This window comes from Rattus norvegicus, chromosome 5, assembly GCF_036323735.1.
Source record: "Rattus norvegicus strain BN/NHsdMcwi chromosome 5, GRCr8, whole genome shotgun sequence".
Lineage (NCBI taxonomy): Eukaryota > Metazoa > Chordata > Mammalia > Rodentia > Muridae > Rattus > Rattus norvegicus.
Genome location: NC_086023.1, coordinates 107,357,501 through 107,373,399, shown reverse-complemented (window position 1 = coordinate 107,373,399; position 15,899 = coordinate 107,357,501). Strand labels below are relative to the sequence as shown.

Sequence of the window (15,899 nt, the reverse complement as noted above, 5' to 3'; positions counted from 1 at the left end):
TTCTTCTTCTGTTTCCAGGACCCTAACAGGAGCATTCATACCAGCAGCAGCAGCAGCAGCAGCAGTAGCAGCAGCAGCAGCAGCAGCAGTAGCAGCAGCAGCAGCAGTAGCAGCAGCAGCAGCAGTAGCAGCAGCAGTAGCAGCAGCAGCAGCAGCAGCAGCAGTAGTACCAGTTTTTCAAAGCCTCACAAATTAATGAAGGAGCACAAGGAAAAACCTTCTAAGGACTCCAGAGAACATAAAAGTGCCTTCAAAGAACCTTCCAGGGATCACAACAAATCTTCCAAAGACTCCTCCAAGAAACCCAAAGAAAACAAACCACTGAAAGAAGAAAAAATCGTTCCTAAGATGGCCTTCAAGGAGCCTAAACCCATGTCAAAAGAGCCAAAAGCAGACAGTAACTTACTCACCGTCACCAGTGCACAGCAGGACAAGAAGGCGCCTAGTAAAAGGCCCCCTGTTTCAGATTCTGAAGAACTCTCAGCCAAAAAAAGGAAAAAGAGTAGCTCCGAGGCTTTATTTAAAAGTTTTTCTAGCGCGCCCCCACTGATACTCACTTGTTCTGCTGACAAAAAACAGATAAAAGATAAATCTCATGTCAAGATGGGAAAGGTCAAAATCGAGAGCGAGACTTCAGAGAAGAAGAAGTCGACACTGCCACCATTTGATGATATCGTGGATCCCAACGACTCAGACGTGGAGGAGAACATGTCCTCAAAATCTGACGTGAGTAGGCTGGTGCTTCCTCCTTCCCTTTACGGTGATTGGGTTTTCTATCAGATAGCTTCATGGTAAGAACATGAATTCCGTTCCCTACAAAAAAAGAGGATGAAGCCGAGAAGCGAACGTCCTTTAACTAACGGGAAAAAGGGAGTGAAGTCATTAAGGAATCAGCAGAGGTTCTTGGGCTGTAGCTGAGTTTGTTAAGGGGAAGATGTATTTCACAATGCAGTAAAGGTTATTTCAATAGCAAGGTAAGGATTCAGTGCCCTTGAAAGCTGTGTTACAGTGCTCTGTGCTGATTGCTGACTTAGGGAAAGGAGAGCGATGCACTCAAGCTTGAATACGGTGGGAGAGCAAGGTCAAAGAGAGACCTAGGGAACACTGTGCACCTCGTGGTCCTTACAGTAAAGCAGGTTTTAAGGCGTTTGAAAAAAAGCGGTGGGAAATCGGTTAAGTTTGTTGCTTTCCTGTCTGGTAGTAGGGACAGAACCCAAGGCTTTGCATGCCAAGCAAGCATTCTCCTGCTAATCTCAGCCCCAGGGCTGGCATTGTTGTAACTATATACATACACATATTGAAACTTTGATATCCGTAGGCACCCGTAAAAGATTTTCAACTTGAAAATCAAACTTTTTTCCCTCTTTTCTTTTCTTCACGGGATCAGCTAGAAAAGAGGGATGCATGATCTGGTCCATGTTGGTTGGTGGGCCACATTATCTTTTGGTTATCTAGAAGAACATCTTACCACCTAACACCCACTAGTTGGTGGACATTGTGACTTAAGCTAATAATTGCAGGTTTGCTGGGTTGAATGGCAGGGATTTTGCAGTTATCTGTTTTAACCTCATACCTGATAAGAAGTCTTGTATCTAGCGATAAACTGTTGGAAGGTATTTGATTGTATGCTAAACACTAGATGTCACTTGCCTTGAGGCTCTATCCTTTCCCCTCTCTGGTTCTTCTAAATTGATCTTCTCAGTTCCATGTCCATAACCATTCAGTCCTTTATTCTCCTGCTTTGACCAATGTCAGTGTTCTGGACCATGGTAAGAATGGTGGTTGCTAAAAACCACTGACCATTTTAGAATGCTTTTCTTTCCATTTCATGATGATTCCTGTGGGCGTCTCTTATTTAAATGCTGGCAGAAGTTGGAGGTCCTTTTCCCACCTGTCCTAGGCTTGCACCGTTCTGCATAGGAAGACAGCCAGAGTCAGGACAAGGTGCCAGAACCTTGGACCACACTGGTCCAGGGACCACCTCCTCATTCTGTCAAGCTAATCCAAACTTCTCATCAAAGACCAGATTAGGAGCAGGGTGCCACATAAAATGCTGCCAGTTGGATGATTTGCTCCAGTGCCAGGGAAAGACTGAATACTTAAGCTTCTGCAGTGAGGATGAGTAGAATGAGTTCCTCTGCCCACCCAAGTGTTTCCTGTTCCTCTTTGCTCTGAGCTGCTCCTCTTAGTTTGAAACTTGTTGTTAATGTAGAGCATACCTTTTTGTGTGTGTTTGACATTTGTTTCGGATCACCCTGAAATGCTCTCAGTATGTGATTAATCCACATTAGAGTTTGGTAACTTTTTCTATGTTGTGAAATATTATTCTTCTTTAGAGAAAAAGGGCTGTCAGCATTGGGGTATGAGTCACCGGTAAGCTATGAGATCACTTATCATGTCATCACCAGCCCTTGAAAATCTAGAGTGCATTGTAATTAATATGAGTATGGGATGCCTTATGGGATTTTTATTTCAGGAAGAATGTGTTCCTTCGATGATCAGAACTTTCAGAGGCCGCTTTTGAGAACATTTGCTGATTTATGAAGAAACCTAATGATATTGGGAAAGAAGGCACTAACAGTCTTTGACACAAATGTGTCACATATGAGCTTCCTCCTTGGGCATTTCTATTAATTCTCCCTGTGTTTGTCTCTTGTTCGTTCCTCTTTATGCATGGTTTTCAAAATACGGCTTTTCGTTTAATAAAAGTCTTATATCTCCATCCAAATGGATACCTTGAAAGTATCTTGAAAACCAAGATTTAGAATTGTTAGTTGCTTACAGTGAAGATAGTACATTTTTACAATTATTGGGGCCATAAACTCAGTGGTCACAGAAGGATTTCCTGTCATGTGCTGCATGTAGCATGGCAGAAAAAGCATCAGAAGATTTTTTTGAGTATTGTTTAGGTATAAAACTCAACAGTTGGGCAGTGGTGGCTCATGCCTTTAGTCCCAGCACTGGGAGGCAGAAGGCAGAGTTGTATTTTTCCTTAAAACTCTTTAGGGAACTAAATATTTTTATTTTGTTTCTGTTGGTTTAATTCTTTTAAGTTACAAATTCAAGAGACTTTGCCCTTAGCAAAGGGTGCTCTGAGGGGACTGGAATTCCACTTCCCCAGCAGTAAAGATAGCTGTGCAGATCGTCTGTGTTTTTCTCACCTGTGTTAAAGATAGGAAGTGGATCTCGTAGCAGGCAGAGCCAGCTCCAGGACCATAGTTTCCATTGTCTTGGGTATGAGCATGTCCACCTCTGAGTAAGGAAGATTTGATGGCCAGGTTTTTTCAGAATCCTTTTAAAATGGATTAATGGTTTATTCTTGGGTATGAGGACGTAAGTAATTTTAGACAGAATGGGTACAGGTCATGGACTCTGGAAATGAGAAAAAAATGTACATGTTAGAAGTTTATGATTGTGAAGATAGTCTGAGGAGTGGGTCAGTCTTTAAAGTGCTTACTATGCTAGCATGAGGACCTGAGGTTTGTCCATACTACCCATGTAAATATCTAGGTGTGGCAGGACGCATCTATAACTTGTCTAGGGTGAGGGGAGTTTACTGGCCAGCTAGTATAGTTAATGAGATGAGCTCCAGGTTCAGTAAGAGACACTATCCTGACAAGATAAACAAGGCCTGACATAGTGTACCTCCAATAGACATGGAAATATTGAAGAGAGGACTCTTATGGAGCCTCACCCATAGACAGAGAACTATAGGCAAGTAAAGAATGCTAAGGGGGGGCAGATTGCCTTCCTTGGGGAAGGGCTTAATTGGTTGTCCAATAAATACCAAGTGGCCAGCCCTGAAAAACATACACGAACTGAGTAATTTACATACTTATGTGCATGTGTGCATGTAACAACAACAATTAAAGAAAAGAAAGTCATGACCTCAAGAGAGCCCTGGGGGAGTGAGGAGGGAAGGGAAAGAAAGCATATGATATAATTATGTTTTAATTTCAAGAGTTTATAAAAATAGGTGGAGAAGGATTGAAAAAGACTCCCAATGTTGACCTCTGGTCACTACATACATCCACAAACATACATTTATACAACATACACACAACAAGCAAAAGAAGGCCGGGAAGAGTAATTAGACTACTGATAAGACTAAGGATATCTTGTCTCGGGGTAGACTTGTTGTTGTTGTTGTTGTTGTTTGAAATCGGGTTTATCTGTGTATGTCTAGCTGTCCTGGACTAGTTCTGTAGACCCGGCTGCCCTCAAACTCAGAGATCTGATCAGCGGTGTGTGGCACTAGGCTCAGCTTCAGCATAGACTTTTAAACTTAAAGAAGCAGTGTACTAAAAACTCTCTTCTGTGATTAAGATTTGGGTTTGTTTGTTTGAGGCAGTTTCTCATTCTGTAGCCCAGGAACTCACTGTTTAGCCAAGGCTGGCCTCAAATTCACAGTAATCCTCCTACCACCCGTGGCTCCCTAAATGCTGGGATTACAGGCAGGGGTTATCATCCCCGGCCAACAATTAAGAATCAGTTATATCAAGAAGAATTAGGGATCCTAGCTTGTTGATTCATATATGTTTTTTGGATCAGATTTGCATCTATTTTATATATGAGAAAGGGCAAACCAGGTCGATGTCCAGTGCCCTGCTGTATGTCTTATTTGTTAGAGGGTGATGACAGATGGTGAGAAGTATGATAGCCTGCACTGTGTCCTACTGCCATCAGGACTCCGGACAAACTGATACTCAGAGGTTCTGTGTCTGATCCGTGCTGAGGGAGTGTGGTAAAATGAAGTCAGCCCAGGCAAAGCCATTAACACACTACTCAGGGGAAAAATGTTAGTTACAGTGAGAGAGAGAGGGGGGGGGGAGGGAGGGAGGGAGGGAGAGAGAGAGAGAGAGAGAGAGAGAGAGAGTGAGTGTGTGTGTGTGTGTGTGTGTGTGTGTGTGTGTGTGTGTGTAGGTGGGGGTTACAGAACTGGCTTCTGAGGACTTTTGCCACCTTTGGCCTTGAAAGAAATGATATGGCCTTCAAGAGACTTCAGAACTTCCGTGCTTTTTCTACTGGCCTGTATATATGGTTTGCAGGGTGGGGGAAAGTAATTGGCACATGTCATTTTGTTCTGCCTTTTGTCTTGGCGAGATGGCCTTGTTACTGATTTACACATGTTCCATGGTCATGGGAGAAACACAGAAGTCACAGACTGATTTTTATGCCCAAGTTAAGACACAATTTCACAAGATGTTTTTGCTTTGTCTTAAACATGACCAGAGAGATTATCCCACCAATTGCTCAGTGGGTAGGACCTTGGATCCTTCTCTCCTTTCACCCTTTCTCCTTCCAGCTTGAATATTCATATTCCCCCCTCCCCCTTCCTCCTTCCCTCCCTCCATTATTAAAGGAGAACATCTCCAGAAATGATTTACCATTGAATTCCATTAACATAACCAAAGGAGTTCTTTTTAAATGTTTGTGACTCTTTAGATATTTTTCATTTTCAAAGAGATCTAGTATCACATGAACGTTCACCAGTAAGAGGGCTGATTCACAGAGAGTGAACAAACACGAAAAGCTTGTTAAGGGATGATTTTGTTGAGAATACTTTACATTGAGGAACCTCTGTCACTCCCATTAGACTGCAGTTTGCAACCTGTGGGTTGCAGCCTTTTTGGCAAGCTTCTGTCTCCAAAATTATTTACGTTATGGTTAATAACAGCTCCAAAATTGTAGTTACGAGGTAGCAGTGAAAGTAATTTTATGATGGGGGGGTCACCACAACATGATTAACTGTATTAAAGGCTGCAGCATTGGGGAGCTTGAGAAACCACTACTTAGAGGAAAGCAGTTCTGAGTTTAGCATTCACTTCGGATGCGTACTGATACTTGGGCCTCAAGAGCAAGCCAGACTAACCAGTGTCTGTTCTTGCTGGTGACCGACCATAACAAGCAGCCTAGGAGGGTAAGAGTAGGAGTATGTCATTAGCCACAAAGTATTTATAACTGTAGTTTTTATTAAGCTGCATTTACGTTAATATATTAAAGTCTAATGGATAATAAAAATCATTCACACCTTCTGTAATTTCTTAGTAACTTGTTTTTCATATAACTTTTAAAGGAACCCCGTGGAACTGATTGACTAATGGGAGTTATGGCAAAGTTTTGTATTCACAGCAGAAAGGTAGAAAAAAAATAGTAAATAAAAATTTGAGATGCCCTTTTATGATTGGATACAGTTACAGTGATAAACTCACCTTTGTTTTCACGCCTTTTACTTTGCATTGTAGGGATTTGATCATAATGTACAGGTCATGTTCAAAGTTCCAGCATCTTTTCTTGACGGTGGACACATTACATCTGGTAGGAATGCTACCCTCTCCAATTATAGAATAAGATGAAGACTTAAGTCATATCTCACCATGGATTGGCTGACCATAATGTTTCCTTGGATAAAAGTCTTGAGGGAGAAAAATAAAATCTCATCATTGCTTGCCCTCCCCCACCTCCCTGAGTAGACAGTGGGGTCAGTACTTCAAACCCCACAGTAGCAGGAGTTTCTTTGAAAAAGAAGAAAGAAAAGGGGGGAAAAGGGAGGCAGAAAGAAAGTCAGCATCCTGCCTTTTGTTGGTTCTCATTTCCTCCAGCCCCACCCTGTTCATTGCCCTCCTTAAACTGTCTGGGGCTGGCAGTAAATGTCCTGCTGCTGAAGGCCTGGCCTTAGGTTTTTATGTGGTGGAAGGGCACTGCAGCAGAGAAGGTCTGTATTGTGTTTTCAAAGTGGCTGTTTAATGGCTTGTCACTCCTGCACAGGCAGGAGCTGTAAAGACTGTGTTTGGGGAACTCCAGCAGGAGAGGCCATTCATTAGGGGCTGCCTCGCTCCAGGGGGTGCCTCTCATTCTGGGCTCCTATTTTCTGTGTTTTATAAGTGAAGGTGGAATTACCTGAAGGGATTACGGTTCTTTCTTACCCTGGGTAGAATTAGCACAGTACAGAACATTCATTAAAACAACTGGATGAGAGTGAGCTTTGTGCTATGTGTGGGCTCCTCTCCCGTCTTCAGAAGACACGTTTGTTTGTTTCCAGGCTGGAAGGGATCAGACTGATGATGTCCCAGACAACCACATTGTCCTTCATTCATCTGCGGTTCCTGATTGCAAAAAAGAGGGGGGCAGATAAGGATAGGAAATAATTAAGAGAATGATTTTTGAAATTTACTTTTATTTCATGTATATGAATGTTTCCATGCATGTATATGCACCATGTGTGTACCTTCTGTCCGCAGAGGCCAGAAGGAGGAGCTGGATGCCCTTGAGTTGGACTTACAGACATTAATAAATTGCCATGTGGTTGCTGGGATCTAACCCAGGTCCTCTGCAGAAGCAGCAGGTACTCTCTACACTGAGCTGTCTCTCCAACCACTAAAAGGATGGGGTTTTGTTTTGTTTGTTTGTTTTTGTTTAAAAGAAGCTACCGGCCTCCTTCCTCTATTTCAGTATATGTTAAACTCAGTGTGATATCTTAGCTTTAAAATGAAGTAATAATTCCTTAAAGTGTACGTTACGAGGTTGTAAACAGACAGCAGGGCCCTGTCGTGCCATTGGCTATCACCAACAATGGCCAAAGCAGAGCATTTTCACTCCCATGCATTGCCTGGTATCTTTACCATTAGATTCTAGATCCTCTTTAAAGGATCGAATTGCCTGTGCAGGGAGCTATCGCGTCACATTTTATTGTGTGTGTTATTGCACTCTCTCTCATCTTCTTACACAGCACAGTCTCTACAGAGCAGTGCCACACAGGTACAGTTGAACTTCCCCTAAGTGATCCCAGGCTAATTTCCCTGCCAAATCTCAACACAGACACAGTTCTGTGAATTATCGAGGTAATTTTACCGACAAGAAGACAGAAGCTCAGAGATTAAGAAACCACCAAGATTGGCATGTTCAAAAGTTGTAGAAACTGCACAGGTCTGATGCACCCAGACCCTTAAACCCTTTAACCAGGTGGCAGAGGCAAAGGCAGCAAGTTCTAACCTTACACTTAGAGCCCTCCTGAGGCTGTGGACTGTGCGTCACTATAAACCGTCTTAGGAGTCATTCCCTTGCTCACAAGTGGTTCTCACTTGGATTTGCCTGAGAATTTATGTTCCACAGAGATAAGCTGCAGTGTCAAGCCTTCCCAGAAGGTGCCACCAAATAACAAATGGCGCCCTCCAGGTGAGGGGCTCCTTCTGTTGGACTCCTCAGGTCCTGTTCTGTAAGTTAATTTCGTTATAAGTCATTAGAAATGAATGAAGGCTCTACATTCTTCATATTCGGTGATGGGAAGGCACTGGTTACCTCTGGTGTCCGAGTAAATACCTAAACAAGTTTGCGGAATCGTTCTCAGTAGGCAGCAGTTGATGGCTGTAAACTTTGAAGGCCGAGTCATGGTCCACAAAGAAACATCTTCCCCGTGGGGATTCCTCGGTCACTGAAGGTGACAGCACAATAAACTGCTCCAGAAAGTCAGGGCTTCTTCTGCTGGGAGAATACGGAGAAGCGCTCACTTGTGTGCGTATAGACAATGTTTTCTCCTGTGAATTCTGGAAACACACATGATAGGGATGTTAGTGTTGGGAGGCCTGAAGCAGAAAGTGGAGGTCTGTGTGACATAGAAAGGAAAGTTCCTCATCCCTCTCCACCACAAGAAGGGAGTTTGTGTCTGGGGCACTTACGATGTATATGTTATTACTTACCTGACTTAATCAAAAAGATGAGTGAACAGGGCCTGGCTCGGGGTATCAGTACTTAGAATTATGTAGTGCTGGTTCTTATATCTAAGTTGTAGGTACTTGCTATAGTATGTGATTCATCCATTGTTGTTCTCCTCGTCTTCTTCTTCCTCTTCCCCTTCCCCTTCCTCCTCATTATTATCATCATCATCATAATCGTCCTAGACTGGTATTAAGCTCTGTAGTGACAAGGATAACTTTGAGCCTTTCATCCTCTTGCCTATACTGTCCTTGGAAGGTTTTGGTGCTGACATGCCAGTATATGCTGTACTGAGATTAAAGGCAGGAATGCATTTTGATAGCAAACACTTTACCAACTGAGCTCTAGACGTCTTCTTTTTGTTTTAGAGAACGAACCATCCTAGGACTTGAATTACTCTGTGTGTGTGTGTGTGTACACATGTGTGTATCCATCATGTGTGTATGGGCATGTGTGTACATGTGTATATGCATGGTGTTGTGTGTATAGGTGTGTGTGTGCATGTGTGTACGCATGGTGTGAGTATAGGTGTGTGTGTATATGTGTGTATGGACATGTGTATATGTATATGTATGTGGGCAAGGGTCTCTTCCTCTGTTTGGTCCCCAACTTGTTGTTTGAGGCAGGGTCTCTTACTGAACCTGGAGCTCACTGAGTTCACGACACTGACAGGCTGTGAGCTCCAGGGCTCTCTGTGTCCCCACCTGCCCAGCACTGTGGTTGCAGACATCTTCTGCCACCCTGTCCTTTACCTGAATGCTGGGCTTCAAACTTGGGTCTAAAAGCTTACACAGCAAGCATCTACTCTCTCCCCTGCCCATCAGTGTTTTTGCTCTGTTTTGTTTTAATGTTTTAAATGAAATGATTTTTCTCATTTAAAATATATTGATTACAAAGCAATGGGCCTTATGACTTTTTCATGCACGTATTTTTTTACATTGTGCTTTGCTCATATATCCTCGTCTATCGCCAACCCTTGCTTCTCCTCCCACTGGTCCCCCTTCTCCTGTAATTCCATTTCTCTCCCCTCTCCTCCCTCATCCCACTGCCCTTCCCCTTCACCCCCATCACTTTATCTTACAGAAAACACTTTCTTTTAAGCATGTTTTATTGTAATATTTTGTTTATGGATGTTTGATCATGGTTAAAACCCAAATGGTTCTTTACTTCTTTATGTGGTGCCATATTAGACTGTACAAATGATACACAATTAGAATTTAAGTCGCTCTTTCAAGTAGGTATGAGTCAATGAGACAAAGGTATGGGTAGGATCCTTAGGGCATTCTTGAAAAGAGGAAGCAGTGTGAGAGAAGTTGATAGCTAGTGTTGAGGGTACGCCATCACAGAAATGAAGACACCGTGGCATTTACTAAATGCTTTATATTTCAGTTTATTGCTAGTGCGTATGCTTAGTTCAAAGGGCAAGCTCTGGGGTCGGTTCTCCTCTTCTATCACGGCCTCTGTAGATTGAACTCAGGTTGTCGGACTTGTGAGGCAAGCGCCTTTAACCAATGAGCCATCTATCTCACAGTCCTTACTAAACGTTTTTGAGAGGAATAAATGTGGTTTAACTCTCCTCATTCTCACTTCCTGGTCAGCTGGTGTGGCTGCTGGGCTCTGGTGAAGAGGTAGGAAAGAGGATGATCCCTGGATCTGAGAGGGAATGCAGGGAGAACTGAGATGGTCTCTAAGACACCGATGCTCACTATGCATCTAAGCAGCAGAACGGAGGAGTCTCTCCTAGGAGCGTGTTCATCAGTTTCCTCTCTTACCGGGTTTTTCATGCTGTCTGTGTGAGGCTCCCTTCCGTTGGACTGCATTACCTAAAACTTAAACACAAAAAGGCTAAAGAAGGGAGGCAGGGCACCCTCGTTCTGAAGCATAGCCCTTCCTGTTGTCTACACATCAGGGATAGTGGTCCAGAATATGCAGATGACCCAAGAATAATTCTCGAGATAAAAAGACAGACGATTTAGTTTAATTTTGGAAACTTATACAATGTAGATTTTAATGATATACTTTGTGTGATGTAGCTTGTAGATGCAAGCTGTCATTCAGGTATTATTAGTTTAAACAAAACTATTGTGTCATATGCAAAACCATACTATTGGAAATTTTATGGATTGTATTCTGTGAAGACCTTGCAGAGGTAGGCCAAAAGCAAAGAGACACTGTAGACACTTGTGTAATCCATGATGACACGTTCCAGAATTTCTGTATGCATTTATGTGTGTGTATGTGCACTTGTGTTTGTTGGGCAGGGCATGTGGGAAGCCAGAAGTCGATATTGTCTTCCTCAGCCCACTCTTTGACACAGAGTCTTTCACTGAGTCTGGAGGGATCCTCCTGCTTGCGTCCCCAGTTCTGGGTTGATGGAGATATGCTGCCATGCCTGGCCTTCATTGCGGGATGCCGGAAAATGAACTCAGGTCCTCTTACTTGCATAGCAAGAACTTCACTGATAGCCATCGTCACAGCCCTGCATGTATTTATAAAAGAACTGTTTTCCATGTGCCTAGCCCCAGATTTTATTGGAAATCAAAAAAGAGTCTTTCTGAAACAGGTCTAATTTTATGTAGCCTGGCAAGCCCCTCTCAGAGTGACCTGACACACTTTCAGTTCACGGAGAGCTCACGGCATTTCCAGCTCTCTTCCTTTGCTCTGTTATTTCTTCCTCACTGTTCTAATTAGAAGTGAACTCCATCCTCATCCCAGAGACTATAGTATTTTTTTTAGTTGCACTTAGTGTGTGTATGTATACACACACTCCTTTACGCCATTGCTGTGGTCTTCATGGGGGACCTGTGCGAGTCTGTTCTATCCCTACACCAAGTGAGTCTTGGGGATTAATTTTAAGCTGTCAGTCAGACTGGGTAGCAAGTACTTTAACTTGCTGAGCCATCTTGCCAACCTGAACTTTAAAAAATATATTGTGCGTGTGTGCGTACAGGTTTCTGCGTTCCCCGACACACTGTGGCGACCACAGGATAACTCTAGAGAGTCAGATCCCTTCTGGTATCTCATAGGAGCTGGTGATTGAGCCCAAGTGGCCAGACCTACATGTGAGCACTTTAACGTGCTGAGTCACCTTGCCAGCTCCCTGATAGGTTTTTTAATGCTAGTTTTCTGATACTCTTAAGTCGACAATCCAGCCAGACTAGCATGCCGTGGCTGCCTTCACTGTCCAGCAACTCTCAAGAGACCTGCCATTCACTGCCAGCCCCTCCTGTAGAGGGAAGACACCCACAGTTCTTGTTCTGTGTAATGAAATCAAAGGATTTCATAGCTTACCTCCAAGTACAGAGGTATGACAGAGATGTGGTATGTTATAGCCACCTGTGTCTGCTCTCGTCAGATCTGTGGCCTGGCTCCGAGCTCTGTAGTTTCTTGATTTTTTTTTTTAAAGAAAATGTAAAGACTAAAAAAATGTATTCTTTGGTATGAGGTTTATGGTCACATTTTGTGTCTGCACAGCTTATGATTTAGACATAGGATTTTCAGGCAAGAAGAGAATCTGAGAATCTCTTCTCACACTTGGGTTTTGGAGAGGAATGGGAGAAGCCAAGTTCAGTAATTTACTTGAGACCACAGAACAGTAGACCTAGGATCCAGTCTTTCGTCAGCATGCTCTTAGCTCTTTACCCGTTGAGTCTGTCACCGGTGTGCCTACCATTGAACATTTGAACGTGGTTTCTGATGTCCTGCCACTGTCAAAGACTAGGCTCCCACACACTGCCTTAAACCCGAGCTGTTCAGCTGCTGTCACGGGAATCTGTTCATCTGTCTTGAGTGCAGGAACCTGTTGTTTCTTATCCTCAATAACTTCTCTGGGAGATTCTTCAGGTCTTGGAAGTTACCAACTGGAATAGCCATGGCTTGATACATTTTGAGGGAGAAAAATCTTATGGCAAAATAAATAATGATACATTTAAATATGTGGCAAGTCAAAAGTCTTCATGCTATTTAACATGAGAACACATGGGAAGCATCACAGTCCTCTCGTTTAAACGGAGCCTTCATACTTGAAGCTAGAACTTGGACGTGACGGCTTGTGCTCCAGGTGCTATGCTGTGGAAGTGTATGCTAAGCATACAGGAGCAGGAGCACAGGAGGAACTGAGCTTCTCCCCCTGACCTATGGAGCTTGTGGTGCTCATCCTGCCAGTCATGCTGGACTTCTCACCCAGTGAAAGGAAATCCCTGGAACTCCCTGGTTCATTTTCTTAGGTCTTTGAGGGGAAGCTGTGCTTTGCATGAGTTCACTCCATCCACGTCCCCAGGTCCATCTGTGCTCGGAGCGGGGTTCATAGACAGTCTGCTTACTCACTAGTCCCTGGGACAGCACAGAAATAGGACGTATGCAGGGTTTACCCTCCGGGGCCTGAAGGAGATGACTTTGGGCAGTCATCACTGGTACACTGAAGACTGTCTCTGTTCCCTCAAGCCTCCTTTCAGTTGTTTGGGTGGTGTTTGGATATGGTCCCCAAATGTCTGTGGACCTGTCACCTCCTTCTCTCTGCTTCAGGAAAGAAGCCACTGTTCCCCAGCCCTGGCTCAGCTCTCCGAGATGAGACTGACTTATTACCTCTCCTCTCCTGCATCATTACTTTTGATATGTGTTCCTTGAGCATTTTCAGATAGGTCTAAACTGAAATCTGATCATATCTGTCCTGCAGGTACCCGTTCACCTCCTCTAGCTTCTCCCAACTTGTCCCATCCCAACTGTATGTTTTTAAAACATTAATCCAATCCCATTTTTGACATTTACTTATTTTATGGGTGTTTGGGGCAGGGCATGCGTGTGCCGTGGCCGGTGTGGGAGACAAAGAAAAGCTTGTGAACTGAGTTTCCTACTTTCACTGTACAGGTCTGAACTCACCTTGCTAGGCTTGACAGCAAGTGTCTTTACCTGCCAAGCCATCTTGTACTGACACTCAAGCTGTGTCCACCCCCACCCCAAACTTTCTGAAACACAGATCGGTTCTGGCAGGAAATAGACAATCACCCATTAAAACGTGAGCATTCTGGGTCCTTTTCAGAACACCATTATGTCTTTGTTTATGGTTTGTTATTAATTTTTTTTGAGACAAAGTTTCATTAGATAGCTCAGGCTGGCCTCAGAGTTGCTATGTATCCCAGGCTGGCCTTAGCCTCCCTCTCCTGGGATTTCAGGCATAAGTCACTCTGCTGACAAAATACTAGGTTTAAAACCTATCATTTTTCATAAAGCATTTCAGTGTTTCACAACAAGGGCTTCTTTAGGATAGGAGGCAAATTATATCGAGATGTTCCACTTTTCTTTTTATCACCTCCTATTTGGAAGTCATATATATATATATATATATATATATATATATATATATATATATATATATATATATATGAAACATAGAAGAGTATAATGACCCTTTCACACACTGTCAGCTGAAGGTTGATCCACTTTCTTTTGTACTACAGTCAAATTCTGATTGCTAATGAGATTCAAGATACCATGTTCTACTCATAGATACTTGAATGTGAATCTCTGAGGAGTTAAGAGCTTTCAAAGAACAGAACAAAAGCAACAGGATCACCTCAAAACTGGTTCATGATGCTCACTGCCATGGGGTATCTAGCTACTGAGGAAATTTTTAATAAAATCAAAATATCACTGTTTTTCCTATCTTTCTTTGTTTTAAATTGGAATCCAAGTAAAGCCCCACTGTTATACATGTAACATTATCTGTTAAATTAATCTATAGGCGTCCCCTTCATTCCCCCTTTTAAACATAAACTGCAAAGGGGAATCCTAGGTCTTCTAGCCTAAATTGTCAGTTCAGCTGTGAGTGATTTCATGGTGTGCTTTCTCCAGACAAGCTGTCAGAGGCAGAGGCAAAGTCAGATTTGGATTACACTTCTGCTTTTTATTTGAAGGGGACATAGAACTGTTTCATGGGGCTCCAAGATCCTGTTGCTTGGATACTACAAGGAAAGGTCTCTGTGTTAACAGCCTTAGCTGTTCTGTGCCTAGAGACTTAATTCATTAAGAGTTTGGGGGTTGGAAAGATGGTCCATTGGTAAAGAGCACAGGCTGCTGTTGCAGAGGATGGGGAGTTTGACTCTGGCAGCTCACAACCACCCATCTTCCAGGGGTGTTCTCACACTCTTCTGGCCCCTGCAGACACCTGCAGTCTCATGCACATCCCCACATAGTCGCGTACGTGGATAAGCCGTCTTCCTTTTAAGTTGTAAATTGTAACTATTTCTTGTTGTTCTTTATGTATTAGCCACAGTTCACCCATCCTGAGGCACTCTTGTCTTGTGCAGAGGTACAGAATATAGGCAGAAGTACAGTTTATGGAGCAAAAGGAGGCATCCTATTTAATATTTCTCCTTTATTGGTGTTTAAAAGACAGAGTTTGGTTCATTGGCGCACTTGAGCAGTTTCAAGCACTTTAAATTTTATTCATTCACTAGGTTACTGAATTTCTGGGAGTCGAATGTCTTTGCACATTGAAGCAGGTGTTCTACCACTGAGCAAACCTCCAGTCCCTCACATTGCACTGACTGTAAGCCTTGCTCTTCTCCATTTTAATCTGACCCTTGGCTTCCTCATTTCTCTTTGCCCCTCCCCATGTTGTAGTCATTCTAAAATATCAAAAATCCTGAATTCCCCAGGGCAATAAGTTTGGGCCTTTTTATGACCTGCTTAACTGAGGCTTGTCTGAGTATATTTTTTCCTAATCAATTCAACATGTTGAAGATAGACTCCTCAAGTATTCAATTTCTTAGATCTTTGCACTGTGTCTGGCCATAATTGCTCCTCAGCAAAAGTCTAGCAGTGCAAAGATGCGTGCGTGCGTACACACACACACACACACACACACACACACACACTCCCTCCTTACTAACTCATAGATTTATAATGAACACATATTATGAGCAGTTGGGAGCAGTGATATTTGGTCTGTCCCCTCTAGAGTAGGTGGCCCATAAAGGTCAAGATAACTCACTCACTGTATGAATAAGAGATGTCTTGGCTCTCACACAAGTACACAGGACAGAGTGTAAGCCATCCTTGTACATGCAAGTTCATACAGTAAGATCCTAGCATAACTTGAAGGCCAAAGGAAAGAAGGCGTGTGGGTGGGACTGTGTGGTGGCTGCCTTTGTGTTACAGCCCGTGGACTTGGCAAGTGTGAGAACTCC

General features: G+C 43.2%; 1 protein-coding gene across 2 annotated transcripts in view; it reads left to right on the top strand.

The window, feature by feature from the left end:
- Positions 1-15,899, top strand: part of Mllt3 (MLLT3, super elongation complex subunit) — a 256,345-nt gene that overhangs the window by 187,953 nt on the left and 52,493 nt on the right. For both annotated transcript variants that reach the window (NM_053718.4, XM_039109122.2), the window contains exon 5: positions 19-726. In NM_053718.4, coding sequence (NP_446170.2) covers positions 19-726 — 708 coding nt within the window. The remainder of the gene's footprint in view (positions 1-18; positions 727-15,899) is intronic.